Here is a 27,682-nt window from a genome sequence, read left to right as displayed (position 1 = left end):
GAGCAAGTGGAAAGAAGAAGAAAAAAAAACCCAATCACTTTTCAAAGAGCAAGGTGAATGCTGTAGAAGGAGAAGGAAGGGGAGGGAGATGGATGAGTGTCAACTCCAGAATCTTTAGATCTGCTTGGATGAATCATTACCTATGATTTGCGGGACAAGAATCCAATTTTACTCATCAACCAACAGAAACTTTTCTTACTGCCTCCCAACATCTAAAATCCAACAAACAAACATGTGCCTTAGCAACATACCGGTCATCTTTTAGAGGCACTTGATATGCATATTGAGTAATTAGAAAATACTCTTTCCGTAATACATACACACATACACACACACACACACACACACACACACACACACACACCATCTTGTCATACAACACTCCCACGCAAGAAAAGCGAAATTGCTCTTTGATGAATGTAAACCCTTGGCTGTTTGCAGCAGTCGGGAGTCCTGCCAGATTTAACTGCTAAGATGGGAAGTGAACCCCAGGGGTTTCCCCCTGGCTGTGCTGAGATCCTTATTTGGTCAAGCTTCTACCTATGCCCTGGCCTCGGAGCCAGCCCGATAGCGCTGGACCACGGAACAGGGAGCGAGGCTGCTGACGTCCCATCCCGAAGACATGAATGGAATTCCAGGCAGCTGGAGTCATGCTGGCTTGGGACAGGGCTTGGAGACCAGACTTCAATGACAGAAGCACTAGGCAGCGGCACTCACGGCAATGTGTGCACCCACAGAAATGTAACCCACACCTCGGTTTCAGGAGCCGAAAAATGAAAAGAACGTTTAGGGAGGAAAGAGGGAAATACAATAATAGGCAGAGAGTAATTTATTACTCTATGGGTCTGTTCTGTAAATAGTTGAAGACTCTGGAGCCAGATGGTTCTGCAAATTCTCCAAACAGGAGTCACGTTAAGAGGCACGAGTGGGCACAAAAACTGTTTTTCAAGACACAATTTCAATTTGGCTTGAGGAAACTGGATACGAATAAGGTTCCTTAAAATTCGAGTAGAAAGCAGCTGTCCTCCCCGGGCCCCTTGATGAGAATACGCACACCGCCCCCAAGCGGCCGGCCGAGGGAGCGCCGCGGCAGCGAGAGAGGCGCCTCTGTGGGCCCCCCGGCAGCCGCGGCAGGAAAGCGCCCGAAGGCAGCGAAGGCTAGCGCGGCGCAACAACCCGCCGACCCAGCCGACGCCGCGCTCACCTCCCGCGGGGGCGGGCGTGGGGCCAACTCAGGACAGGCGCTAGGGGGACGCGTGTCCTCACCCCACCGGGACGGTGGAAGAAGGTCAGCGAGGGCCCGAGGGGCAGCTATTTTAACGAATGGCTCTCTTGGGGTCCCCTGCGCCCCGTCGGCCCATTTTTCTTTTTACAAATCGGGCGCAGTCTCTAGTGTTCACCTTTCAGCCATCACCCAGGCATTCCGGGAGACCCGCTCGCCCGAAAGCCCCTGCCCCACCCCGCGGGCCCTCCTGGGTGGTCGCCCCAGCCCCGTCCTTGCTTGGGATGCTCGCTGATCACTCCGAGCCCGCGTGGCGCAAGAGCGCGAGCGCCTAGCCCGTGCGCGCCAAGGCTGCGTGGGCGGGCACCGACTTTTCTGAGAAGTTCCAGGGCTCCCAAGCCCCGACCCCCGCCCCCTTCACTTTCTAGCTGGAAAGTTGCGCGCCAGGCAGCGGGGGGCGGAGAGAGGAGCCCAGACTGGCCCCCCTCCCGCTTCCTGCCCGACCGCCGCCCATTGGCCCGAGGAATCCCCAGGAATGCGAGCGCCCCTTTAAAAGCGCGCTGCTCCTCCGCCTTGCCAGCCACTGCGCCCGAGCTGGCCTTCGAGTTCAGGGCTCCTGCCTCTCTCCCGGCGCAACCTCCACTTCGGACGCACAGGCGGTCCCCGCGCCCCTCTAGCCTTCGCCGCTCTCTCCACCGCTCCCGGCCGCCGCGCTCCGGTCCACACAGGTAAGTCGCCCCCGGCGGCCGCCGAGGACCAAAGCTGCCGGGGACATCCACCTGGAGCGCTGAGGCTTCAGTCCCTCTGGTGGACCCCGGAACCCACACTCTCCCCGCTCTCCTGCCCCAGCCCGCCCCTCTCGGCCGCTGGAGGACTCTTCGGGACAAGGCTCCAGAGCCATCCTCTCCAGCCTTGGGGTTCACAAACCAACTCATCAGGACCCCCCAAGATTTCTTTACTCTCTGAAGTCCTCCTTAAGCCTTTGTATCAGCACTCCAGGGAAGAGTCTGTACCTCCCCGTGCCCTCCCTGCAACTCCAGACTACGTTCCTGAGCTTGTTCACCTTGGACTTCCCAAAAGCCTCCAAATTGTTGGTCTTGCGCCCCCCGCACTTTAAAACCAGCATCTCTTTCCTCCACGTCTGTCTGTCTCTCCCTCTCTCTCTCTCTCATGCTCTCTGGAAAGTAATCCTGTTGTCCTTCATTTCAGCAAACGCGGGATCAAAGAGGGATGGTCCCGGCCCTGTCCCCATGTCCAGCCCGGTTTCTGCCCACCCTCCCTGCCTAACTGATCTCTGACCTTGGGCTCTTGTGCTTCCTGCTATAGGATTCCTGCTGGGCACCAACAGCTCCACCATGGGGCTGGCCTGGGGACTAGGCGTCCTGTTCCTGTTGCATGTATGTGGCACCAACCGCATTCCAGGTGAGTTTGTGTGGCACCTTTAGGGGAAGGAGGGACGAAGAAGAGGGGCTGGCTACCCCGGGTGTGCCCCTTCACATGCTGTCCTCTCCCAGCTCCTTTGCTCTTGAGCCTGACTGGACATCAGGACGCAGCTTCACTCTGATCCTGGTGTTTATTCCGCTCTTTCAGTGGCTGCCAGTTTTCACCCCAGCCCTTTGTCTCCACCCCTAAGGACTCAGCCCCCTACCGCTGTTCCCAGCCTCCAAAGCTCACTATGTGCTCCTTCCTGCCTAACAGAGTCTGGGGGAGACAACAGCGTGTTTGACATCTTTGAACTCACCGGAGCTGCCCGCAAGGGGTCTGGGCGCCGACTGGTGAAGGGTCCTGACCCTTCCAGCCCAGCTTTCCGCATCGAGGATGCCAACCTGATCCCCCCTGTGCCTGATGACAAGTTCCAAGACCTGGTGGATGCTGTGCGGGCAGAGAAGGGTTTCCTCCTCCTGGCCTCCCTGAGGCAGATGAAGAAGACCCGGGGCACGCTGCTGGCCCTGGAGCGGAAAGACCACTCCGGCCAGGTCTTCAGCGTGGTGTCCAATGGCAAGGCAGGCACCCTGGACCTCAGCCTGACCGTCCAAGGAAAGCAGCACGTGGTGTCTGTGGAAGAAGCTCTCCTGGCAACCGGCCAGTGGAAGAGCATCACCCTGTTTGTGCAGGAAGACAGGGCCCAGCTGTACATTGACTGTGAAAAGATGGAGAACGCCGAGTTGGACGTCCCCATCCAAAGCGTCTTCACCAGAGACCTGGCCAGCATCGCCAGACTCCGCATCGCAAAGGGGGGCGTCAATGACAATTTCCAGGTGAGGCTTCTTCTCTGAGCCCTGCTCCATGGGATCATCTGCTAGACAGGTGACCTGCCAGGAGGGCTACAGGAAATCCTGTCTCTAAAGCAGCAGTTCTCAGATTCTAGGCAGCATGAGCATCACCTGGAGGGCTTGTGCAAGCTCACGCTGCTGCACCCCAGCCCCAGAGTTTGGGATTCTGTAAAACTGCAACTCTAATAAGTACCAGGTGATGCTGATGCTGGTGGTCTGGAAAGCACACTCTGAAAACTACTCAAGGAAACAAGAAATGGTTTTCCTTTAGCAATCAGCCTGTTCAAGCCTTATATACTCCCTAGGCTCTTAAGAAAACAGCTTATTTCAAATGCATTCCCCCAATTTTAATCTTGTTTGAAATGGATACTTTCTATGGGCAGAATCAGTACCACTTCGCTATTGCATTCCTCATGGGGATGCAGCTGGTCTCACATAAAAGGTTAAAATAGCAGTTAGTTGTTGCTGTTACAGCTTCATCTGTGCCTTAACTTCTAGATCTTTGCAACGGTGGCTTTGAACTCCCACATTTAACTCTTTGACACTGGAAAGTGTCATTATATCCTCTGGGCTTAGGATCAGATTCCATTTCCTGTGTACCCAAGTAGGCTGATAACTGAATTCTTTGTAAAATACTCAAGACTTGGCAGAAGTCACAATTAAGATTTTCAAGTTGTTTGGCAATTTATGTTGCTGTGTTATTTTGACATAGTGATCTTAAGACAGCTCTTTGAAGCTTTTAGAACATCTTTTGTATGCTTTTCCTAGCATGGAGACAGTCCCCACTAACCCCATCCCCACCCCCCTCAGCATTCTACAAGTGATGTGTATCCTCTGTCCACAGGGGGTGCTGCAGAATGTGAGGTTTGTCTTTGGAACCACACCAGAAGACATCCTCAGGAACAAAGGCTGCTCCAGCTGTGAGTACCCCTCTATTTTTAGGGCACATAGGGAAATCGGGGGGAAATTCCACCAAAAACAGGCTGAGGAATTTAGCAATAGTGGTTGTACATAAATTACCCCTAGTAAAATCATTAAGAGGCATACAAAAGTGACCTCAAGGGGTATCATACACACACACGTATACACACGTGCACATACACGCCACCCCTCTACGTGCATCCTTCACACCAAATGAAATGTCTTCTACCACTAAGAACTCAAAGGCTGGTTGGTAAGAGTCTCTCTTTGAAGTTTTCATTTTGTTTCTTGCCAGCTACCAGTGTCCTCCTCACCCTTGACAACAACGTGGTAAATGGTTCCAGCCCTGCCATCCGCACTAACTACATTGGCCACAAGACAAAGGACCTGCAAGCCATCTGCGGCATCTCCTGTGATGAGCTGTCCAGCATGGTCCTGGAACTCAGGGGCCTGCGCACCATTGTGACCACGCTGCAGGACAGCATCCGCAAAGTGGTCAGTGACCTCTGCACCCAGCCCATTAGCATGAACCCTGGCAGGTTTGCAACAGATGGTCCCAAATGACTGAAAATGGGGGTGGACACTAATGATATTCTCTCCCATTTAGACTGAAGAGAACAAAGAGTTGGCCAATGAGCTGAGGCGGCCTCCCCTGTGCTATCACAACGGAGTTCAGTACAGAAATAACGAGGAATGGACTGTTGATAGCTGCACCGAGTGCCGCTGTCAGGTAAGCAGTCTTCACCAACCAGAATAAGAATTGACAGCTTTTGTTTGAACCTACATCTTTGGGGAAATACCCAAATCGCCACAGAGATTCTTTTTATGTTCCATGGCCTGATACCAAAGTGTTTTTTTCTTTTTCTTTAAGATGCAATTATGGCATCTATAAATTCTTCTTTAAACTCTCAGATGGTTTATCAAAGTATTAATTACACCCCAGGCTAAGTATCTAAGAGAATGAATCTACTAAGACATCTGAATAATTTACCTACCTTAGTTCAAAGACTAAGTGTTGAATGTCAGGTAAATAAAACCTGGTTGGAACATTCATTTTTTTTTTCCCCAACCCTGATTTATATTCAGTTTTGGCATAGGTTCTCTTGGTAGAGTAGCAATTGTTTTTCAAATCACTTAGCCTGACACTGTTAGGATGTTACTGTCTACTTGGCTCAGATGGCACTGCCAGCTGTGTGTGATTCACTCTAGCATTCCCCCATGCCAGTGGCCAGTGAGTTTGGAGGTTCACCTGGCTTATCTATTAATAGCAAAGTATTTGAATTTGCTTAAATACAAATCACAGATGACTGGCTTTGGAAACCAACTTCATTAAATTCCCGTTCTTTTCCAGTACAGAGACAGATCACAGATCTATAGATGAGAAAAAAAAAAATGCTTGTAGATCTTCCTTCCTCCCCCCAAACACATAATATAAAAATGTAAAGTCCTGGCTGAATTTCCTGAGTTTGATTTCAGACATAGATTTGGCCCATGATGTTGGTTGGTTCCTCTGCTATACATTCTTCGTACTGTAACTTCTACCCTTGACTAAGTAGCAATTAAAAAGAACTTTCCAAGCAATGGAGTGACACGTCAACTAGCACTAGAACTGTCTCTACGATAGTGGTGGTTGCAAATATGACAGAGACAGATCTTCTATGAAAATCGTTCCACTAGAGCATTGACAGCCCTGACCACGTTTTGGCTTGTAAAGGAAATGTTACAGGATGTAGACTTCTGAACGCAACATGCTCAGCAGCCTGTTCCCCTCTCACTCTCTTGCCCTGCAGAACTCAGTTACCATCTGCAAAAAGGTGTCCTGTCCCATCATGCCCTGCTCCAATGCCACAGTTCCTGATGGAGAATGCTGCCCTCGCTGTTGGCGTAAGTTCCTCAAATGGCGTAACTATTCTTCAGTGACTAGATCAGTTCTACATACATCCTAGAGAGCCGAGCACAACACTGGAGCCCCAACCCCATCTCCATCATGCTTTCATTCAGTTTCTGGCTGCAGCAGCTGGTTAACTGACAGCTTATCTGCTGTACACAGCCAAAAACTCCATTATCAGTACATCATAATTACCCCATCTGGATTGCAGTAATGGCAGTGAAGATCTTGGTATAGCTCATTAATTCTGATTTTTTGCTTTGAGGAAAAGAGATGAAGACGTGGCAGCAACCGCTCTAAGTTGACTGCTTTTAGAATTTGACCTTAGTGGCACAGAGTTAAGAAAAATCTGCTCACCAGAGATACTGACAAGGCTTATTGTGTGAGCTGGCCTGATGGGGCCTGGAAGTTTTGCCCCTTTTGTCTGTAGAGATAAGAAGCCCTAAGAGAATAAGAGCAATCTGGGCTCCAGGGCACCAAAAGAAATAAGGCATGATATTGTTCCATGGCACCTTATACCTGGCTTTTGTTACCAGTAAAATTAATGACTTTGCTGAGACAATATTTAATGTAGCAGGTACAAGTTATAAAAGTGATTCATCACAACTTAGATAAGGAAGAAAACAGAAAAACAGCACGTGCCCTTCACACACACACACAGACACACACACATACCCTTGTCACAGCTCAGAATAACCAGTTCCATCCAGGGATCATATTCGCGATACTGGCACGGTAATGATCGTTTTTACACCTATTTTCTGTTCCACATTCACTTGAGATGTGCGTTAAAAGGAACAAAGCTAGCTCGAGGTAGCAAAGTTCTGAACTTGAATCAGGGATTGCTAAGAAAACTTACAACTAATGTCCAAAGAAAATAAGTTCTTTGTCTTCTGTCAGATACAGCTAGATGTGATTGTAGCCGTGGTGCCTGGGCAGATGGTAAACAAACATGCTGTCCTCTTATGACAATATGTGCAGAGAAGGCCCCAAATGCTGGGGTGAGAGGAACAACAAACTGACTAACTCATGGCCGAGTTGGAGCCAGAGCCAACAACAGCTCGGCTGCCTTCAAACTCATCTGTCAAACACATGGTGTATGGCTCCCCTGACAGAAACGACTCCTATAAGCTTCCTCAGACTCACGCATTCCTGGAATTCTGAGACTGGAAATACCTACCTAGATGATCTTAAGTCAGTAGAGGAAAACTCATTGGCATTGCTGAGAGGAGAAAGGAAAAGCAATGGATAGCAGAGCATACACTGTGGGAAGGCTCAGCTGTACTGAGCCAGGCAAAGCATCCGATTACCCCACTGCTGTACACATCATGACCTGCGGTAAATCCCTGGGCCGCTGGCCTAAGAAGTATGTTGCTTTTCATCCTGTATAACTGCAACTTTGTGCCAGCTCATACTATGTTCTACAGAGCTCATGTACAGCACAGTGATTGTATTCTTAAAGTTTGCTAAGAGAGTAGATCTTAAGTCATCAAAAAAAAGTAACTGTAAGATGATGGAGGTGTGTTAACTAGCTTGACAGTGGTAATCACAATATATGTGTGTATCAAAACAACATATTATACACCTTAAATGTCTATCGTCTTTGTCAATTACACCTCAGTAAAGCCAAAAAGAAAGAAATGTATTCTTTTCACCCTCTGGCAAGTGGAGGGCCCTGAACAGAGCCCTCTGAAGAACAGCTTGTCCTAACCATCATGTACCTGATGAACCTGTTTCCCCTGCAGCCAGTGACTCTGCGGACGATGGCTGGTCTCCATGGTCTGAGTGGACCTCCTGTTCTACGAGCTGTGGCAACGGAATTCAGCAGCGCGGCCGCTCCTGTGATAGCCTCAACAACCGATGTGAAGGCTCCTCGGTCCAGACACGCACCTGCCACATTCAGGAGTGCGACAAGAGATGTGAGCATCTTGGCCTCTTAGGGATGTGGAGAACTGACCTGTCCTTGTTGTCGTCACCGAGGGCATGGACATTAAGAACACGGGTTCTAGGATTTCTGGATCCCAATCCCACTGCTTCGCTGTGCACCCTTGAGCACAGCTTACCCTCTCTGAGGCTGTTTTCTCATTTGCAACTTGGAGATAATGATAGTTCTTGATAAGTTTATCTTGAGCATTTTCTTTAGCTACTGCATGTAAAGCAGTTAACATTGAGTTTGGCTCATGGTAAGCACCCTGTAAATGTTAGGATATTAACAGCAACCCATAAAAACAGCTAACTTATCCGTTCTCTGGTAGAAAACGTTCCATGTTGACATTTGGGCCTGTGGCCAGGAGCCAATTTCTACCGTACACTGGGTTTAGTTGCCATTGACCATTTCCTGGAAATAACGTGTGTGCTCCTGATGAGGGATTCTATTTGGTTATCTCTAAGCCAAAACCATTTGTGACCACCAACTTTGTACTTTAGTTAAACAGGATGGTGGCTGGAGCCACTGGTCCCCATGGTCATCTTGTTCTGTGACTTGTGGTGACGGTGTGATCACAAGGATCCGGCTCTGCAACTCTCCCAGCCCCCAGATGAACGGGAAACCCTGTGAAGGCGAAGCACGGGAGACCAAAGCCTGCAAGAAAGACGCTTGCCCCAGTAAGTGTGAGCTCAGCTGCACGGTTGAGCACGGGCAGCAGCTCCGCCCAGCTGGTTGCCTGGCATCTGCAGCCTGCAGTTCAGTGGGTCATAGAGCAGGAAGGTTACCTACTAGAGAAACAAACAGAAGCAAAGTCCTGCATGCTCAGCAACTTCTTTTAATGAAAAACAAACTCACCCTCTTCCCCAGCATTCTTTCCATGTGTCAGAGGAGCAGAGGTTTCTTGAACGGGCCTAGGAGAGTCTATGACAAGGGAGGGATTTGAAAGTTGATCTTAATTGTTGCCTGTGGTTCATTTTCTTACAGTCAATGGAGGCTGGGGTCCTTGGTCACCATGGGACATCTGTTCTGTCACCTGTGGAGGAGGGGTACAGAAACGTAGCCGGCTCTGCAACAACCCCACACCCCAGTTTGGAGGCAAGGACTGCATTGGTGATGTGACAGAAAACCAGATCTGCAACAAGCAGGACTGTCCAATTGGTGAGCCACGCAGCCCAGGATGAAATGACCTAGGAGCTTTGCTATTTTACTGAATGCTGCAGTCAGCATTCGAGGAGATTCCAGCTTGGTTAGTCCTGAGTGATCTGATTGCGCTAAGATGCAGGTGGACAACATAATCCCAACAAGTTATCAGTTCCCCATACCCTATAATATCGTACACTGTGTTAAGTGCTCAGCATGGCAGTATGGCAGCTTAGACTAACCATTTACTGTGCCCGTCTCTCTCTCCTTGTCTCAGATGGATGCCTGTCCAATCCCTGCTTTGCCGGTGTGAAGTGTACTAGCTACCCTGATGGCAGCTGGAAATGTGGTGCTTGTCCCCCTGGTTACAGTGGAAATGGCATCCAGTGCACAGATGTTGATGAGGTGAGGAACTGATGCGGCTCCGAGTTTCTGGATCTAGGAAAGCAGCTAACCCGTGCAGTCACTTCCTTATGGCAATGACTTCTGAACACGAAGCACGCTCTTATTTCCTCCATAGTGCAAAGAAGTGCCTGATGCCTGCTTCAACCACAACGGAGAGCACAGGTGTAAGAATACGGACCCCGGCTACAACTGCCTGCCCTGCCCCCCGCGCTTCACCGGCTCACAGCCCTTTGGCCAGGGCGTCGAATATGCCACAGCCAACAAACAGGTACAGTCAGCTAGACGAGTAAACCAGAGGAGAGAAGAGCTGTCCTTGACCAAAACAACTAGGAGAGGGAGGAATGTAATTTCACACCATTCACAAAAAAAAAAAAAAAAAAAAAGGGTGAGGAGATGAATGTATGGTCTAGTTTTAGAAATGTGACTAGAAAATCCATGGTAAATCCTGCAGGGGAAAAATAGTCTACCATATTTAAAAATGCTGCTCTGGAATAAGTTGTGAGCAGATGGATTTGTAAACGCCTAGGTGCTGAGCAAATTCAAGAAAAAGAAACATAAAGCAAAGTTTGCCTACGGCCTCAGGGAGAATGGGGAGGAACAGAGGTAACCCACACTCTTCCAAATGGAGCCTCTGTCTGCTCAGAGATGACAGGGATCTGGACTGTTGTTTCCATGAAATCTGGGGATTCTCGAAAGCTCTGGGTAACAGCAGGATGGTGTGCCCTCAGGTGTGCAAGCCCCGTAACCCCTGCACGGATGGAACCCACGACTGCAACAAGAACGCCAAGTGCAACTACCTGGGCCACTACAGCGACCCCATGTACCGCTGCGAGTGCAAGCCCGGCTACGCTGGCAACGGCATCATCTGCGGGGAGGACACAGACCTGGATGGCTGGCCCAATGAGAACCTGGTGTGCGTGGCCAATGCGACTTACCACTGCAAAAAGGTAGAGCCAGGTCCTTGGGTGCCTCCAGAAAGAGGGCCCATCACCTTATCAAAACACAGGCTAAGGAATTTTAAATACTTAAAGTCTGGACACGAAACTAAAAGATGAAATCTCCCAAAGGTAGAGGGGCAGTAATTCCTATTAAAATTAGTATCACTTGGTGCCAAAAACATGAACAGGCTCTTTTGGGCAACTGTGTTCCAGAGTCAACTCTTCTGTCCAAAATAAAGTTCAGCACTCTATCCAAACACCAGCAAAACATGACTTGTGTTCACAACATCTATAAAGCCTAGAGCATTTACACAAATTCTGTAGGTATATCCCCCAAGAAAAGTGTTACTTTCTTGTCTTCCCATAAAAAAACATATGCTGTTACTGAGCCGAATTCTGTTGTGTTTCTATTTGGAATTCCAGGTGCACTCCTCGTGCATGAGCTGAGCATGAGGAAGGCGACTGAAGCAGTGATATATGTCTTCTCTTTCCTAGGACAATTGCCCCAACCTCCCCAACTCAGGCCAGGAAGACTATGACAAGGATGGAATTGGTGATGCCTGTGATGACGACGATGACAATGATAAAATTCCAGATGACAGGGTAAAAACAGTTTTCCATCCCGTTTTCATCTTTTTAATTCAGCAACAGCCTGAAACACTTCAGGATTCAAGGAAATTACATGGCTATAGCAAAAAATACACCAAATCAATACACAGGATAATTAGAAATTATTCATTGTGTTCCAGTAGTTTAAGGATGTAGATGTTGCCAAGAAAATTTTAAATGAGGGTTTTGTTTTTCATCAGAACTGTTTTTCTCTGCACTTGAGAAATTATAATGCATAAACAAATGTCACTTTGTTCCCTAGATTCATTTCAAATGTCACATCGAAATGACAGTAAAATTGACTTTGGGCACACTACGAACTGAGATGATGGGATTATATTCTACATCTCACTAACTTCTAACCCACAGGGATCCATTTTTTAACTATGTCCTTTTAACTTTTGTAGTGATCGTTTTACACTGAGTACTCAATTAGCCTATCCACAAAGTAGAAAGTAATTATTGCTGATTTTCATGGCTTTAGACATATTATGCACATGGTTTGAGGCCTGAGCTGTTTTCAGGGACAACACTGTTAAGTGCTCCATTTCTTCTCTTTGCAGGACAACTGTCCATTCCATTACAACCCAGCTCAGTATGACTATGACAGAGATGACGTGGGAGACCGCTGTGACAACTGTCCCTACAACCACAACCCAGATCAGGCAGACACAGACAGCAATGGGGAAGGAGACGCCTGTGCTGCAGACATTGATGGGGACGGTAAGGTGCTGCCTGATCAGCGGGCCCGTGGGAGCCAGGGACATGCACCACTTTCCAAACTTACTTCTGTCTAGTCCTGGCTATTAGTATGCACTTTGGTGGACACATCCAAGGCTGGAGAGCCCAGCTCTTATTTGTCCCTTGTTCTCTTCAGGTATCCTCAATGAACGGGACAACTGCCAGTACGTCTACAATGTGGACCAGAGAGACACTGATATGGATGGGGTTGGAGATCAGTGTGACAACTGCCCCCTGGAACACAATCCAGATCAGGTAGGTGGAGTCCTTTCAGAGTCTTTCAGTAAACTGTTGGAATAGTCCTTTCATGGCCTTTGAAAAATGAGCTTAACAAAGTTCAACCATTTTCATTACCGTGGCTCCCTGGGTTCTCATAGCCAACTGGGATATGTTCATGTAAATAATTTGCCTGATGTGAGCTCCTTGCACAGAGTCTCACAGATCTTTAGCATGAAGATCTTGTAACTTTAGCCTTACCTTCTGTAAGAAGGGCTATTGGACTTGCTCAGCATGGTCTACCATTGTTAAGATAAATTATACAAAGCAGAGATTTGTGACTGACAACTGTACAATAATATTAATCATATGTAATACTAAGAGATGGAAAAATAAATGTGCACAAGCAAAATAACCATTTTCATGGCCAATGATGTAATCTAGCTCTAAGAAAATCATCAAACTAAGGATATGTCCAAAACTTGGAGAAACCCCATTTCCTTGTCATTCTTCAAAAGTTTCTGGCATTACGAACATTCTTTACCTATGCTAAGGAGTGCTACACATCAACATTACACAGAACAGGCTCTCTGTCTGAAAGTCTTTCTTTCTTGTGTAACTGCCCATCATTTTCTAAGGATAAAATTTAAGGCTTTTTTCCCCCTAAAATGAATTGTTCTGGAAGCTTAGAAACCAGCTTTTTTTAAATGGTAAATTTTTATAAGATTAAAGAAATAAGGAAATCCAGCTTCTCCCTCCTAAGATTTGTTCCTGTGAAGTCTTGTCAAGCATAAAACAATAGGATGAATGGCTCTGGGGCCATCAAAAGCTTGAATGGTCTGGGTTAGCTCTGCTGATCAGATGGCATTGATAATCATTTATTTTGAGTTTGAAACTTACCATAAATTAAATTTCAATATCATGTAACCTCACTGGATGAGTTTTTGATTCCTCAGATAAGAATACATTTTACAACAAAATGCAAGCATGATGTAAAAATCTTATAAGCAAAGACCATAAATACTGGCAAGAAGAATTCCAGTGTGTATATAAACAGTCCCTAAGCATCTCATGCATATTGAATAAAGTACTCTGAGAAAAACTGTTTTGGAAAAATTTAGAGTTTGACTTTACCTGAGCCTACAGGTGACAATCCCTATAGATACTAGGTGTATAAAATCAAATGCCTAAAAGAAAAAGCCAAAGTAATTTATCCCTGTCATTAACGCTACCCAGACAGTATACAACGCAGAGACCATCTTTTGCCATCTTTTCAGGACTTAGAGAAATTGACATGTCAACAGTTTTACAACTGAAACCTTCTAAGGAAATTCTCTGTTAAAAGTATCCAGAGAATTTCATTTAACATTAAACATTTAACAACAGTTAACAGTTAACATTTCATTTCATCTTTAAAAATTAAATAACTCTATTTGATTTTATTTAGAAAGTTTTATATTTAAAACATTTTTAAATTATCCCTTCTCAGATTTTTGTAAGAAAACAAGGACAAAGGAAAAAACGTTTAAAATGTAATTGCTACGATTGCTATCTTTCTGCAGGAGTATATAAATAGACACGAAACCCCACTGGCTATATCAAACAATGAAGAATTTTCTCTGTGGTGGGGGCATAAGTTATCTTTAACATGAATGGTTTATAATGCAATTTACCCTCCATTTACATCCCTCTTTCAGCTGGACTCTGACTCAGACCGCATTGGAGATACCTGTGACAACAATCAGGATATTGATGAAGATGGCCACCAGAACAATCTGGACAACTGTCCCTATGTGCCCAATGCCAACCAGGCTGACCATGACAAAGATGGCAAGGGAGATGCCTGTGACCACGATGATGACAACGATGGCATTCCTGATGACAGGGACAACTGCAGACTCGTGCCCAATCCCGACCAGAAGGACTCTGACGGTGAGTCAAGGGAGCCACTTTCTAAGAGAGGGACTGCTGACACGGCTGTGTAGATTGAGGAAATGAAAACAAGGCTCAAAGCATTTGAGAGGATGAAGGGACCAGATGCCAACTTAGACAAGATAGTGACATTTCTGACACCAGTAACAATAACAGCACTTCAGAATTTTGCTGAACTCTTGCTTTTTTGACCTCAGGTGATGGTCGAGGTGATGCTTGCAAAGATGATTTTGACCATGACAATGTGCCAGACATTGATGACATCTGTCCTGAGAATGTCGACATCAGTGAGACCGATTTCCGTCGATTCCAGATGATTCCTCTGGATCCCAAAGGGACATCCCAAAATGACCCTAACTGGGTTGTACGCCATCAGGGCAAAGAGCTCGTCCAGACTGTCAACTGTGATCCTGGACTCGCTGTAGGTGAGTAGTGAGTTCTTAGATCAAGAGGCTGATGCATACATGGGGAAAAACAAATAGAAAACCTGGCAGTTGTACCTATCCCTGCCGGTGCTGAGGAGAACCTTCTGAAGGCTGCAGGTTTTAACCTGGCTCTGGGCTCATCTTCCAGGTTATGACGAGTTTAATGCTGTGGACTTCAGTGGCACCTTCTTCATCAACACCGAAAGGGACGATGACTATGCTGGATTTGTCTTTGGCTACCAGTCCAGCAGCCGCTTCTATGTTGTGATGTGGAAGCAAGTCACCCAGTCCTACTGGGACACCAACCCCACCAGGGCTCAGGGGTACTCAGGCCTTTCTGTGAAAGTTGTGAACTCCACCACGGGGCCTGGCGAGCACCTGCGGAATGCCCTGTGGCACACAGGAAACACCCCCGGCCAGGTAAGAAGCAAAGCCCTACAGCAGAGAGAGAGCTCATGGGTGCCTGACTAGCGATGGGGACACTGTGCTTTGACCAAGACTCTGACCAGGGAGTCTTAGAAAGTTCCCAGCATCACCAGCTGCAGCACTGAGCTCTGCCTTGTGAAAACATAATAGTGTTGAAAAGGGAGCTTGACCAAGAATTGCCCCACAGATCCTAAGGTGCCTTCAGCCTTTTCAAACAAAAAACTCCTTCCCTCCTCTCTGTCTGCTTTATGTGCGCACTCAGTGGCACACAACAAATATGAGAGGGCTTGGAACAATTCCCCATTGCAGCCCTCTAACTTAGATCAGCTCGGTACCTTTCAAGCGTTGTTTCTGACGGAACGAAACAGAAATCTTTACCTGAAGGAGCTGTGTTTCAACCTTTCCTTTTCCTTTTCCTTCAGGTGCGCACCCTGTGGCATGACCCTCGTCACATAGGCTGGAAAGATTTCACCGCCTACAGATGGCGTCTCAGCCACAGGCCAAAGACGGGTTTCATTAGGTATGGTCGTACTGATTCAATTTCACTTCAAGTCACACTAATGGACAAAAAGACAAAAGTATTAAATAGCATTGTCACTAAACAAGACTTTTTTTCCCTGCAGAGTGGTGATGTATGAAGGGAAGAAAATCATGGCTGACTCAGGACCCATCTATGATAAAACCTATGCTGGCGGTAGACTAGGGTTATTTGTCTTCTCTCAAGAAATGGTGTTCTTCTCCGACCTGAAATACGAATGTAGAGGTAAGAGCAACATCACCATGAATGTACACTGGACATCTCTATTGCAGACTAATATCAAGGATGACAGTCATGGGGGAGTCCAATGTAAAGACTGTTTTGGAGACAGGGTTATTTCTATTTTGCTTGTGAGGACACAAGGACAAAAATGGAATAATGCCTAGGCACTGTGGCTTATGAGTTCCTGAGTCCTTATAGTTACAATATTAGTTTGCTTAGCAGTTTCTGCACTGCTCATACACAGTGCAAAGGTAGGCTGCAGAAAAGCTCCTATACAATTTGGACTTCATTAATAATACTGTTCTTTACAATTATGTACTTATATACCTTACTGCTTGGTGTTTTATTCATGCCATCAGAGCACAAGTTAGAATTCCCAACTTTTCCCTGTATACAAAGAAGGGAGAGGAATGTTGCTTTCATATTGGCATGTTAAATTAATGTTTAATATTAAACTTAGCTTTTTTTTTCCTTCATTCTTTTTACTCAGTGATTACTTAAGCTTGCTGAGTCCAACACTGGCTCTACCACAAAATAAGCACTTAATATATATTTACTGGGCCAAGGCCAGATACCGAAAAGATCAATCAGAGTAGAGAAAGAGAGTTGATTTTACACACAAAAAAATCTAAATTATTAATGTAATTTTTGAGTCTGATTTTTTAAAATAAGACTCCCTAAACTCTTAACATTGAAAGCCTTGGAAAGCATAATATATGTTCTGGAAAGTTCATGCCATGTTGGTCTCCTAGCATCAATGTCAGCTCATAAAATTAAATGGTAATATGCTTGAACAATCTTAAATTAGGCTTTTGTCATTAGAAAAGTAGAGCTATTCCTATGTGGTTTAACTTATTAACTGGTACTAAGATGTCTGTGCTTTTATGAATGAGTTTTCATTTGTATATTTATTTATATTTGTTTGTTTAACAGATCCCTAATCATCAAATTGTTGATTGAAAGACTGATGATAAACCAATGCTGGTATTGCACCTTCTGGAACTATGGGCTTGAGAAAACCCCCAGGATCACTTCTCCTTGCCTTCCTTTTTTTCTCTGCTTGCATCAGTGTGGACTCCTAGAACATGCGACCTGCCTCAAGAAAATGCAGTTTTCGAAAACAGACTCAGCATGCAGCCTCTAATGAATAAGACATCTTCCAAGCATATAAACAATTGCTTTGGTTTCCTTTTGAAAAAGCATCTACTTGCTTCAGTTGGGAAGGTGCCCATTCCACTCTGCCTTTGTCACAGAGCAGGGTGCGATTGTGAGGCCATCTCTGAGCAGTGGACTCAAAAGCATTTTCAGGCATGTCAGAGAAGGGAGGACTCACTAGACTTAGCAAACAAAACCACCCTGACATCCTCCTTCAGGAACACGGGGATCAGAGGCCAAAGCACTAAGGGGAGGGCGCATACCTGAGACGACTGTATGGAGAAAATATGGAGGAACTGTTACATGTTCGGTACTAAGTCATTTTCAGGGGATTGAAAGACTATTGCTGGATTTCATGATGCTGACTGGTGTTAGCTGATTAACCCATGTAAATAGACACTTAAATAGAAGCAGGAAAGGGAGAGAAAGACTGGCTTCTGGACTTCCTCCCTGATCCCCACCCCTTACTTGTCACCTGCAGTGGCCAGAATTAGGGAATCCGAATCAAACCAGTGTAAGGCAGTGCTGGCTGCCACTGCCTGGTCACACTGAAATTGGTGGTTTCATTCTGGATGTAGCTTATGCAGATGTAGCAGGAAAATAGGAAAACCTACCATCTCAGTGAGCACCAGCTGTCTCCCAAAGGAGGGGCAGCCATGCTTGTATTTTAATGGTTACAAAGGCACAAAATTATTGTCAACCTAACTAAAACATTCCTTTTCTCTTTTTTCCTGAATTATCATGGAGTTTTCTAATTCTCACTTTTGGAGTGTAGATTTTTTTAAAATGCTTTACGATGTAAAATATTTATTTTTTACTTATTCTGGAAGATCTGGCTGAAAGATTATTCATGGAACAGGAAGAAGCGTAAAGACTATCCATGTCATCTTTGTTGAGAGTCTTCGTGACTGTAAGATTGTAAATACAGATTATTTATTAACTCTGTTCTGCCTGGAATTTAGGCTTCATATGGAAAGTGTTTGAGAGCAAGTAGTTGACATTTACCAGCAAATCTCCTGCAGGAACAGCACAAGGAAAATCAGCCTAATGAGCTGCTCTGCCCCTTGTGCCCACAGTGGATGTTATGGGATTCTTTTTTCTTTGTTTTATCTTTTCAAGTGGAATTAGTTGGTTATCCATTTGCAAATGTTTTAAATTGCAAAGAAAGCCATGAGGGCTTCAATACTGTTTTACCCCATCCCTTGTGCCTATTTCCAGGGAGAAGGAAAGCATATACACTTTTTTCTTTGATTTTTCCAAAAGAGAAAAAAATGACAAAGGTGAAACTTTTACATACAAATATTACCTCATTTGTTGTGTGACTGAGTAAAGAATTTTTGGATCAAGCAGAAAGAGTTTAAGTGTCTAACAAACTTAAAGCTACTGTAGTACCTAAAAAGTCAATGTTGTACATAGTATAAAAACTCTGCAGAGAAGTATTCCCAATAAGGAAATAGCATTGAAATGTTAAATACAATTTCTGAAAGTTAATGTGTTTTTTTTTTCTATCATCTTGTATACCATTGCTTTATTTTTATAAATTATTTTCTCATTGCCATTGGAATAGATATCTCAGATTGTGTAGATATGCTATTTAAATAATTTATCAGGAAATACTGCCTGTAGAGTTAGTATTTCTATTTTTATATAATGTTTGCACACTGAATTGAAGAATTGTTGGTCTTTTTCTTTTTTTTTTTGATTTTTTTTTTTTTTTTTTGCTTTTGACCTCCCCCTATTTTTACTATTTGCCAATACCTTTTTCTAGGAATGTGCTTTTTTTGTACACATTTTTATCCATTTTACATTCTAAAGCAGTGTAAGTTGTATATTACTGTTTCTTATGTACAAGGAACAACAATAAATCATATGGAAATTTATATTTATACTTACTGTATCCATGCTTATTTGTTCTCTACTGGCTTTATGTCATGAGGTATATGGGTAAATACCATTCATAAATCAATATAGCATATACAAAAAAATTACAGTAAATCATAGCAACATTCACAGTTTGTATGTGATTTAGAAAGACTGAGTTGCTCAGGCCTAGGCTTAGAATTTGCTGGGTTTGTGGAATAAAAGAACAAAATGATACATTAGCCTGCCATATCAGAAACATATAAAAGAGGAATTATCCCTAAGTCAAGGACCCCATAAGAATACAATTTCATATTAATGTCATTAGATGTCACTGAATCCTTTTCAAAGTGCAGTATGAAAACAAAGGGAAAAACACTGAAGCACATGCAACTCTTGCAGTGACATTTTCTGACCCAGGAATGATGCACCGGGTGGGCAACACAATGGCATGTTGTCAAGACACTTCAGAGGTAAATGTGGACGAGGGAGAAGCTGTCCTTGCAACGTTGAGCCAAGCATTACAGATACCACCTTTTGAAGAAGGAATAATAAGTTTAATCAGAAAAGACGACTAAAAAATGTACAATTTGGAAGGACTGCATAAATGCGTGTGTGTCTAAATACAAATTGTCGTGTGAAGAAAAGGCCCAAGTGTACCAATAAGCAGACCTTGACTTTTGGATGGGCCCATCATGAATGTGGAGTACAAATTTCTAGTTTTAATGAAAACAGATCAAAGAAGACATTTTATGAGTAGGTTAAAGGTCTGGCTTTGAGGTCTGTTAAACACTAGAAAGGACTGGCTGGGTGAGAGAAAATCTTCCTTGCTGATTTTTCACTCTCTTTCTATAAATACTCATCTTTCTGAGTAGCAATGATCACATATAAATGGAAATTGCCAGATCATTTTATAGTACCAAGGTGAAGAAGCAAGAACTAGAAAGTGTTGATAATCGCTGTGGAGTTAGGAAAACTGATCTAAAGGAAATAATTCTTTGAAATGGCAAAGAATTAAATAGCATCATTCATTCTCAGACGAGCTCAATGTGTGAAGTGCTGGGAGATCATTCTAATACATTCTTGGACAGTGAAGCAAAACTGATTGAAAATACCAAAATAAGACAGAAAAAGCGACTGGAAAGAGGAGCTTTTCTTCCAGGCATGTTCCAGCTTCACCCTAGGGCTGACCTTCAAATAATCAGGTTGTACTGAAATAAAGGACTTGTTAAAAATTAAAATTATGTCATTGAGATGATAGCTTTTTTCCTCCTCCAACAGTTTATTGTCATGTGTTGTGGGAGAGCTAACTTGAAGAGCAATAAACTCTAGGTCTTATAGGAATGTACAATAAAGGTGGTGCCAGTAGTTTTTTTCTAAAGAGTCACATGTAGAAAAGCCTCCAATTTTAAGCTCCTAAAATTCATTCCTTAAATTAATTAGCTCTCTCTCTCTTCTATAATTTTTTTCTTTTTCTTTTTGACACAAAGTCTCGCTCTGTCACCCAGGCTGGAGTGCAATCTCAGCTCACTGCAACCTCTGCCTCCCAGGTTCAAGCAATTCTCCTGCCTCAGCCTCCCAAGCAGCTGGGACGATGGGCACGCAGCACCACACCTGGCTAATTTTGTATTTTTAGTAGAGACGGGGTTTCACCTTGTTCTGGTCAAACACTAAGCCTTAAAGGGAAATCCAAAATAAAAATACTTATTTTTAATAAGAACACTTTCTCTCTAAATCAGGGTGACTTAAAAAAAAAAAAAAAATCCAGAAGCTTCGTGTTGAATTATATTACAGATTTAGTTACCAGTCCTTGTTAGAGTTACTTCCGTTGACATGATGGAATGGTCTCACTTCTTTTAAGGCAGAATTCATTACTTAAAACACTATTTTCTTCTCCCTTACCTATATAAGAGAAAGGCTCACTATGTCCCAAATATCATTGGCAGAAGCAAACTATAAAGTCATAAGCCCTTTGCAGTGCAAGTCTAGAAATAATTTTACTCTATGTTTCTTTCTCTCTCCCCCTTCCCTCCCTTTCTTCCTCCCTCCCCTCCGCTCCCCTCCCTCCCTCCCTCCCTCCCTCCCTCCTCTCTCTGGTGCACTCTCTCTCTCTCTCTTTCTCTCATACATACAAACATCAAATACCAGAAAAGCATAGATTTAGAAAGCTGAACTCCTCTGAAAGGCTGACGGACAGCACTGGCCCCTCTCTGTCCCACAACAAATTCTCACCCATATCACTTTTGCCCTCTGATTCTTCCCACCCAAACTCTAAAACACAGAGTGCACCTCATTTCATTCCTTTGAGAATCTAAAATCATGACTTTTAATTTACGCTTCCATCCCACAGCAAAACTCTTGGCATCAAGATAAGTTGTATGTAGCACATTGACATCAGCATGAACAATTGCTATATTAAATGAACAAATAGTAAACTGAAATAGAGTGTCTGGAAAAAGAAACTGCCTATCAATACCTCTGAAAACAGCAGCTATAGAATTCCTCATTTTAAAAAGTCAAGGAACTTCCATATAAGCAATCATTAATGTTATTCACTATCAGTGGATGAACATGTGCCAGCAAAAATAATGTTATGTATACATTACTCCACATTTTATTAAAGGCAGCACAATAGCCTGCTCATTTTTTTGATTCAGAAATAAACTGGACTTCCAATTCTAATGCCAACGCATCTTATGGAATGTCAACATAACACTTTCTCGTGAGTCTAAGTTACTGACTTGTAACTAAATTATCTCTCTTGAAATAGCGCTGCAGACTTTCTTTTAAGTAGCTCATTTTTATTTGATGCGATCTAAAAGGCCCAAACTCTGAAAGAAAATAAATTATTGTTGGCTATTATTAACAAAGTAATATATCAAATAATTCAGTCAAATTCCTACTTAAGAAACGTGTCATCACCAATAAGATAGTAAAGGCTCTTCTAACATTGCTTTGTTGAGGCAATTCATTTCATCTTATGGCAGGTTGTACCAATTTCACAGACATGACACAGGTGGGAAGAAGGAAAAGCAGGGCCACAGCAAAAATTCCCAGTGACCACCATGATCTGTCTGAATCCCAGCAGAGGTGAAACATACAAAATTGAATACAGGACAATCACAGCAGTTCAACAAGTTTTACCCCGACAAGTATACGTTAAAATATCGGTTTTTATAATGAATCCTAACATTGTAAGATTGCAATAAATTTATAAACAATGGTCCCAGAAATTTTAATGAGCAAAAACCCTTGAACAATTACACCCCAACTCTCAAAAGTATCAAGGAAATATAATCCACAAAGAGCGACTCCAAATGTCACAATCAGTAAAGAATAGTCTCTACAATGCATTCATTGAATTCAAATAATTCCATCAAAAATGTAATTTAACTTAATTACCAACTTTCTTAAAAGCACACCCAGCAAGTCCTTGATTAGGGTTCTTTACATTCTTCTGCTGCATCTTTAGTCTCCCGCTCATCTGCACATAAAAACAATAACCACAGTTATTAGAGATTCACAAATGTATGCATAATTAAGAAAAATAACTCAGCCTGTAAAATATTAAATCCTTTTACACATGAGGCAATAATCACACTCTCATTTAATACTTATTGAATAGTCACCACAAGCTGCAGAGAGTTTACAAGAAAAATAGAAAGATCAGGGTGCCTACTCTCATTGAGCTTACAGCTCAGGGAGAACACTACAGGTTTTGGAGCTAAAATGACTATGAATGTGGAGACACACACAGAAGTTAATATTTTGCTTTCTACTAAGTTTTCAGGAAGTAGAGAGAGACCAAAAGTAAACGTCATATGTAGAATAAATAAAAGCTGATCGCCTTTCATTTCTTAAAGTGAGAAAAAAAATTGTGACACTAACAGAAATGGAATGGAAATCTTTTTCTACCCTTGGTGAGAAGGTTATCAGAAAACGCAGAACTGACAATAGAACCAAATTTTAAAAAGACAAAAAGAAACAGGAGAAACTGGAACCTTCATGCACGACTGGTAGGAATGGAAAATGGTACAGTAGCTTTAGAAACAGTCTGGCAGTTCCTGAGAAGGTTACCAGAGACCTGGCAATTCCACTTCTAGGTATATGCCCAAGAGAAATGAAAGCATACATCCACACAAAAACTTGTACACAAGTGTTCATATCAACATTGTATGTAATAGACAAAAAGTAGAAACAACCCAAATGTCCATCAGATGATGAATGGATAAGAAAATGTGATATATCCATATAATTGAGACTTACTCAACAATGGAAAAGAGTGGAGTATGGATACATGCTACAACATGGATGAATCTTGAAGACATTATGCTAAGTGTAAGAAGCCTGTCACAAAAGGCCATACACCGTATGATTCTATTTATACGAAATGTTCAGACTAGGCAAATTCACAGAAAGACTGGTGATTGCCTAGGGCCGGGGTTGGGGAAAAATGGGAAGTGATTACTAATACAATGTTGCATTGTGGGGGATGAAAAAATATAAAATTGATAGTGGTGATGGAGGTACAACTCTGTAAATATACTACAAACCATTGAATTGTACACTTTTAATTGGATGAATTGTAGGAAGCTGGTGAACAGTGGCTCCCAAAAACTCACATCCTCATCCCTGTAACTTGTGAAAGGGGGTCTTTCTAGGTGCAATTAAATTAAGCATCTTGAGATAAGAAGATCATCCTGGATTCTCTGGGTGTGCCCTGTATTCAGTAAGAAGTGTTGTTATACAAAAAAGACAGAGGGAGATTAACACACACAGATAGAGGGAGGCAATGTGAAGACGGAGGCAGAGACTGGAGTGACATGGCCACAAAGCCAGGAGTGCCCATAGCCAGGAGAAGCTGCAAGAAGCATGGAAGCGTTCTAGCTTTCTCTCCTAGGGCCTCCAGGTGCTGTGTGGCCTTGGTGACACCTTGATTTCAAAATTCTGGCCTCCAAAACTGTGACAGAATAAATTTCTGTCATGGTAATTTGTTGTGACAACCATAGGAAACTAATACAAATATATAAATTATATCTCACTAAAGATGTTATTAAAAGAAGACTCAACCTTGTAATTAAGGGCAGATGACTTGCAGTTTCATAGCAAAGTGATAAAGGTAGTGATACTGTCAACACAAGGAGAAATATTAAACAGCAGGTAGAGGGAGGTGGGATGAATGAAAAGTGGATCACAATATCCCATAATAATTCCACATCTTCGTAAGTGCTATTCTCACTATGCAGTGTTCTCCTTTTTGCACACCCAGCGTATAACCACTAATCCTTGGAGGCTCAGCTTAAACGCCACTCCCATCCCTCTGTAGTGTTGTCTATGTACTTTGTCCTGAAGCTCTTACTATGCTTGTCCTACCCTACTGTAATTATCTGTTTTAAGCGTCTGTCTTTAGGCACTTAAAATTTTTCATCAATAGACCTAGACTGAGTAATAAAATTTTTCATCAATAGACCTAGAACAATGGTCCTCAATTGGGGGAAATTCTGCCCCCAAAGAATTTTTTTTTTTTTTTTTTTGCAATTTCTGGGGAGATTTTTGTTTGTTATAACTGCAGAGGTCACTACTGACATCAAGTGAGTAAAAGCCAGGGATTCCATTAAACACCCTACAATGCATCAGATAGTCCTTCAAATGTTCAGCTAAAAGTGCTAACAGTGCTGAGGCTGAAAAACTCTTGGAACTTAGAAAAGCATCTAATTACACAGTAGAAACTCATGAAGTGTTTGTGGGGTAGCTCGATGAATGAATGGATGGTAGATGGATGAAGAATGAATATCATGAGGCCCTGGGGTTTTAAAGCATGGCTGCACAACAGAATCACCCAGACCCTGTTCTCAGAAACTGGCTTAAACCACCGCTGCCAGAACCCACCTCTAGAAATTGATTTAATTCATCTGTGACGGAACCAAGGTGCTAATCTGTTTTAAATCTCACCAGGTGGTTCTAACATGCAGCCAGAGGTAAGAGGCAGCACCAGCTAAGGAACAGACTCAGTATAGCTTAAATGACAGACCGGCTCCAGGCAGATGCAAGTAGAGAGACTGGACAATCAAAAGTATGCAAAGCATAGATAGTTCCTTACTGGCTATATGTGTCTCCAAATAAAATATTAATGAGGAAAGAGTAGAGAACTCAAAGGAGGGCCCCAGGGCAAGCTTGCTCTAAGAGGAAGGTTGCCCAAAAGAATGACAACATGGATGGTTGGAGAGATCATGAGACAATGTGGATACAGCAGTATCTTCATTAAAAAGAAATTTAAGAAGAAAAAAGCAGAGATTCAGCAGACGGGAAAGAAGATACTTTCTGTACATTATTTTCACCACCACCATCTATTTTTGATCATCCTAAAGTAGAAGTAAGTAGTAAATCATTTAGTCCAGAGCTTCTCACTCTTTAACAGGCACACAAATCACCTGCTGGGGTATCTTAAAATTCAGGCTCTGATTCAGTAGGTCTGCAGTGGGCCTGGGACTCTACTTTTCTTTTTGTTGTTGTTGCCCAGGCTGGAGTGCAATGGCATGATCTCAGTTCACCGAAACCTCCACCTCCCAAGTTCAAGCGATTCTGCTGCCTCAACCTCCCGAGTAGCTGGGATTACAGGCGTGCGCCACCACACTCGGCTAATTTTGTATTTTCAGTAGAGACGGGGTTTCTCCACGTTGGTCAGGCTGGTCTCAAACTCCCAACCTCCAGTGATCTGCCCGTTTGGGCCTCCCAAAGTGCTGGGATAACAGGCGTGAGCCACAGTGCCTGGCTGAGACGCTACATTTCTAACAAGCTTCCAGCTGATGCTGACACCACTAGTCCATAGATCTAGTTTACAGTCACAATAGCGGATCTTCAGTAACTTTTTACTTTACCCAATTTGAATGAAGCGACAGAATCAGAAGTTTCCAATAATTGATAAAGTGATAAGGACATTACAATTAAATATCAAAACTCTCAAGCATGCCTTTGTTCATTTCATACTGCTAAACAAAATGATAAAGAAAATGATCAATAGCAAATATTTATATGAAAAGTCTACCTTAAGAAGAATTAAAGAAAATTAGTTGAAAGTAAATTGAAAATGTAAATTAATCAAATATAAACTTACTATACAGTAAGGTTTTATATTAAAAAATGTATTAACACTAGAAATTTCTAATACGGCATCTCTGATATCTTGGCCAAATAAACTCTGGAAGAGGGTTGGTTTGACCATACAAAGGGAGGTTAAGTCACTAAGGGCACTGAAGAAGCAAATGTGTAGCCTTGGAAAAGTAATTTAACAAATAATAACTATTAGGTCTGAAGGCACACCCTGTTTGAGACAATCAGAAAACTATTAAGGCAATGATGAGTTAAGGACTTCCCTAAGAGCTATCCAAAATATTTTTATGGAAAAAAATCAGCTAATAGGGTCACTGTTTCTAGAATCTCACTGCTCTCCTGCAAACCAGTAAGACTACATTATAACGAAGAAAATTTTCTGAAACGATCTAGTTCCCTTGAAACTGTTCAGGTGGTATGACTAAGGACATGTACCAACACATACCCCCTTCAAACCACTGCAACACCCTTACCAAAAGTCAATCCGCCAGCAACCAGGCCTCATCCAGCAAGTTACAATCAATAGGCAAAATTGCAACCTCAAATATATTCAGATTATATAATCGTCATTATTAGTAAAACTTTTTTTTTAATCTGAGGATCCCAGTAAGATAACATAATTAGCTATCTTTCATCTAAAGTGAAATCTATAGTTCTCAAGTGTTCACAGTGAAATCCTGTCACTAGCATTAATTTAGCAGCCTGGACATTCCAACCCAGGAACTGTGATTTCAGCAAGTCTGGATAGGTCCTTGGACACAGCTAGAAAACAAACAAGCAAAAAACTCCCCAGATGATCCTGACACTCACCGTGGTTAGGAATAATGCTCTGTGGTTTGTAACAGTGCTTCTCAAACTTTATCGCCGGGAAGTATCATCAGGGATCTTATTAAAATGAAAATTCTCATGCCTCAGGTTGTGGGTGGGCCCTTAGGGGCCCTGCATTTCTAACAAGCTCCCAGTGGTGGTCAGACTGCACTACAAGCAGAGGAGACTTACAACATGGAATGGAAACTCAGTGTCTCCAAAGGACCAAGCCCATGAAGTAGAGAGGGCCAGGTGGGGGCTGTGTCCTCTTGGAGAATACACATGCCTCCTAAGGGGAGCATCTGCTACTCAGCTCCCGTGGGTGGTGGTAGAACTTGCTGATTTGTCAGAAATATGTCAGAGATCCAGGCTTTCATGGAAAAATCTCATGACAATGTTAAATGCCATGTAAGCCAACCAAGTCCAGTCACAGAGCTAATCATTTTATGTGAATGTTCTCATTTGATCCTCATTACAACCCTCCAGGGTATTAGGCCATCTTATATTATAGATAAGGGAATCAAAGTGTAGAGCAGAGAGAGAGAAATTAAGTAACTTGCCTAAGATCTCCATCTAGCAGCAGAGCAAGGATTCAAACGCAGGTCTTCCCTACCCAGAACCACTGTTCCTAACCACTAGGCCACATCCCACTGGTGGGTGGTATGCCACCCTCCCTCTGCTAATCTAGGTTCTAGCCTGGGATTCTGCTACTTACTTGGACTCCCTTAGTTTGGTCCTTTGAGTAACTAATTTGCTCTTTGGTTTTATGTTCACAGTTTCAATTTAGAGTGACCAACCATTCCAGTTTGCTAGAGACTGAGGATTTCCTGGGACATGGGACATTCAATGGTAAAACCATGACACTTCTGAGCAATCCAACACAGTTGGTCACTCCAGTTTTCATTCAGAGGTATTATTTAAAAAAAG

General features: G+C 43.3%; 2 protein-coding genes across 4 annotated transcripts in view; one reads left to right on the top strand and one right to left on the bottom strand.

Annotated features, from left to right (window-relative positions):
• The first annotated feature begins 1,806 nt into the window (after positions 1-1,806).
• THBS1 (thrombospondin 1) lies at positions 1,807-18,866 on the top strand. The gene is made up of 22 exons (XM_033190611.1): positions 1,807-1,950; positions 2,549-2,644; positions 2,921-3,480; positions 4,340-4,415; positions 4,712-4,911; positions 5,024-5,146; positions 6,207-6,300; positions 8,050-8,223; positions 8,732-8,908; positions 9,216-9,389; positions 9,649-9,776; positions 9,892-10,044; positions 10,505-10,723; positions 11,210-11,317; positions 11,887-12,046; positions 12,201-12,319; positions 13,978-14,212; positions 14,410-14,637; positions 14,786-15,057; positions 15,486-15,583; positions 15,687-15,826; positions 16,757-18,866. Exons 2-22 carry the CDS (start codon positions 2,578-2,580, stop codon positions 16,762-16,764), a joined length of 3,513 nt encoding a protein of 1,170 aa, XP_033046502.1. The 5' UTR covers positions 1,807-1,950; positions 2,549-2,577; the 3' UTR covers positions 16,765-18,866.
• The window catches only part of FSIP1 (fibrous sheath interacting protein 1), a 201,369-nt gene continuing 189,171 nt past the window's right edge, over positions 15,485-27,682 (bottom strand). For 2 of the 3 annotated variants that reach the window (XM_033190615.1, XM_033190612.1), the window contains exon 12: positions 21,964-22,322. In XM_033190615.1, coding sequence (XP_033046506.1) covers positions 22,276-22,322 — 47 coding nt within the window. In that variant the 3' untranslated portion in view covers positions 21,964-22,275. Of the gene's footprint in view, positions 15,621-21,963; positions 22,323-27,682 lie in introns of those variants that run through there. The other variant, XM_033190613.1, reaches the window with a different exon arrangement.

Source organism: Trachypithecus francoisi, unplaced genomic scaffold, assembly GCF_009764315.1.
Source record: "Trachypithecus francoisi isolate TF-2019V2 unplaced genomic scaffold, Tfra_2.0 Lachesis_group3, whole genome shotgun sequence".
Lineage (NCBI taxonomy): Eukaryota > Metazoa > Chordata > Mammalia > Primates > Cercopithecidae > Trachypithecus > Trachypithecus francoisi.
The sequence above is the reverse complement of the archived record's forward strand: the minus strand, read 5'-3'. Positions and strand labels throughout refer to the sequence as shown.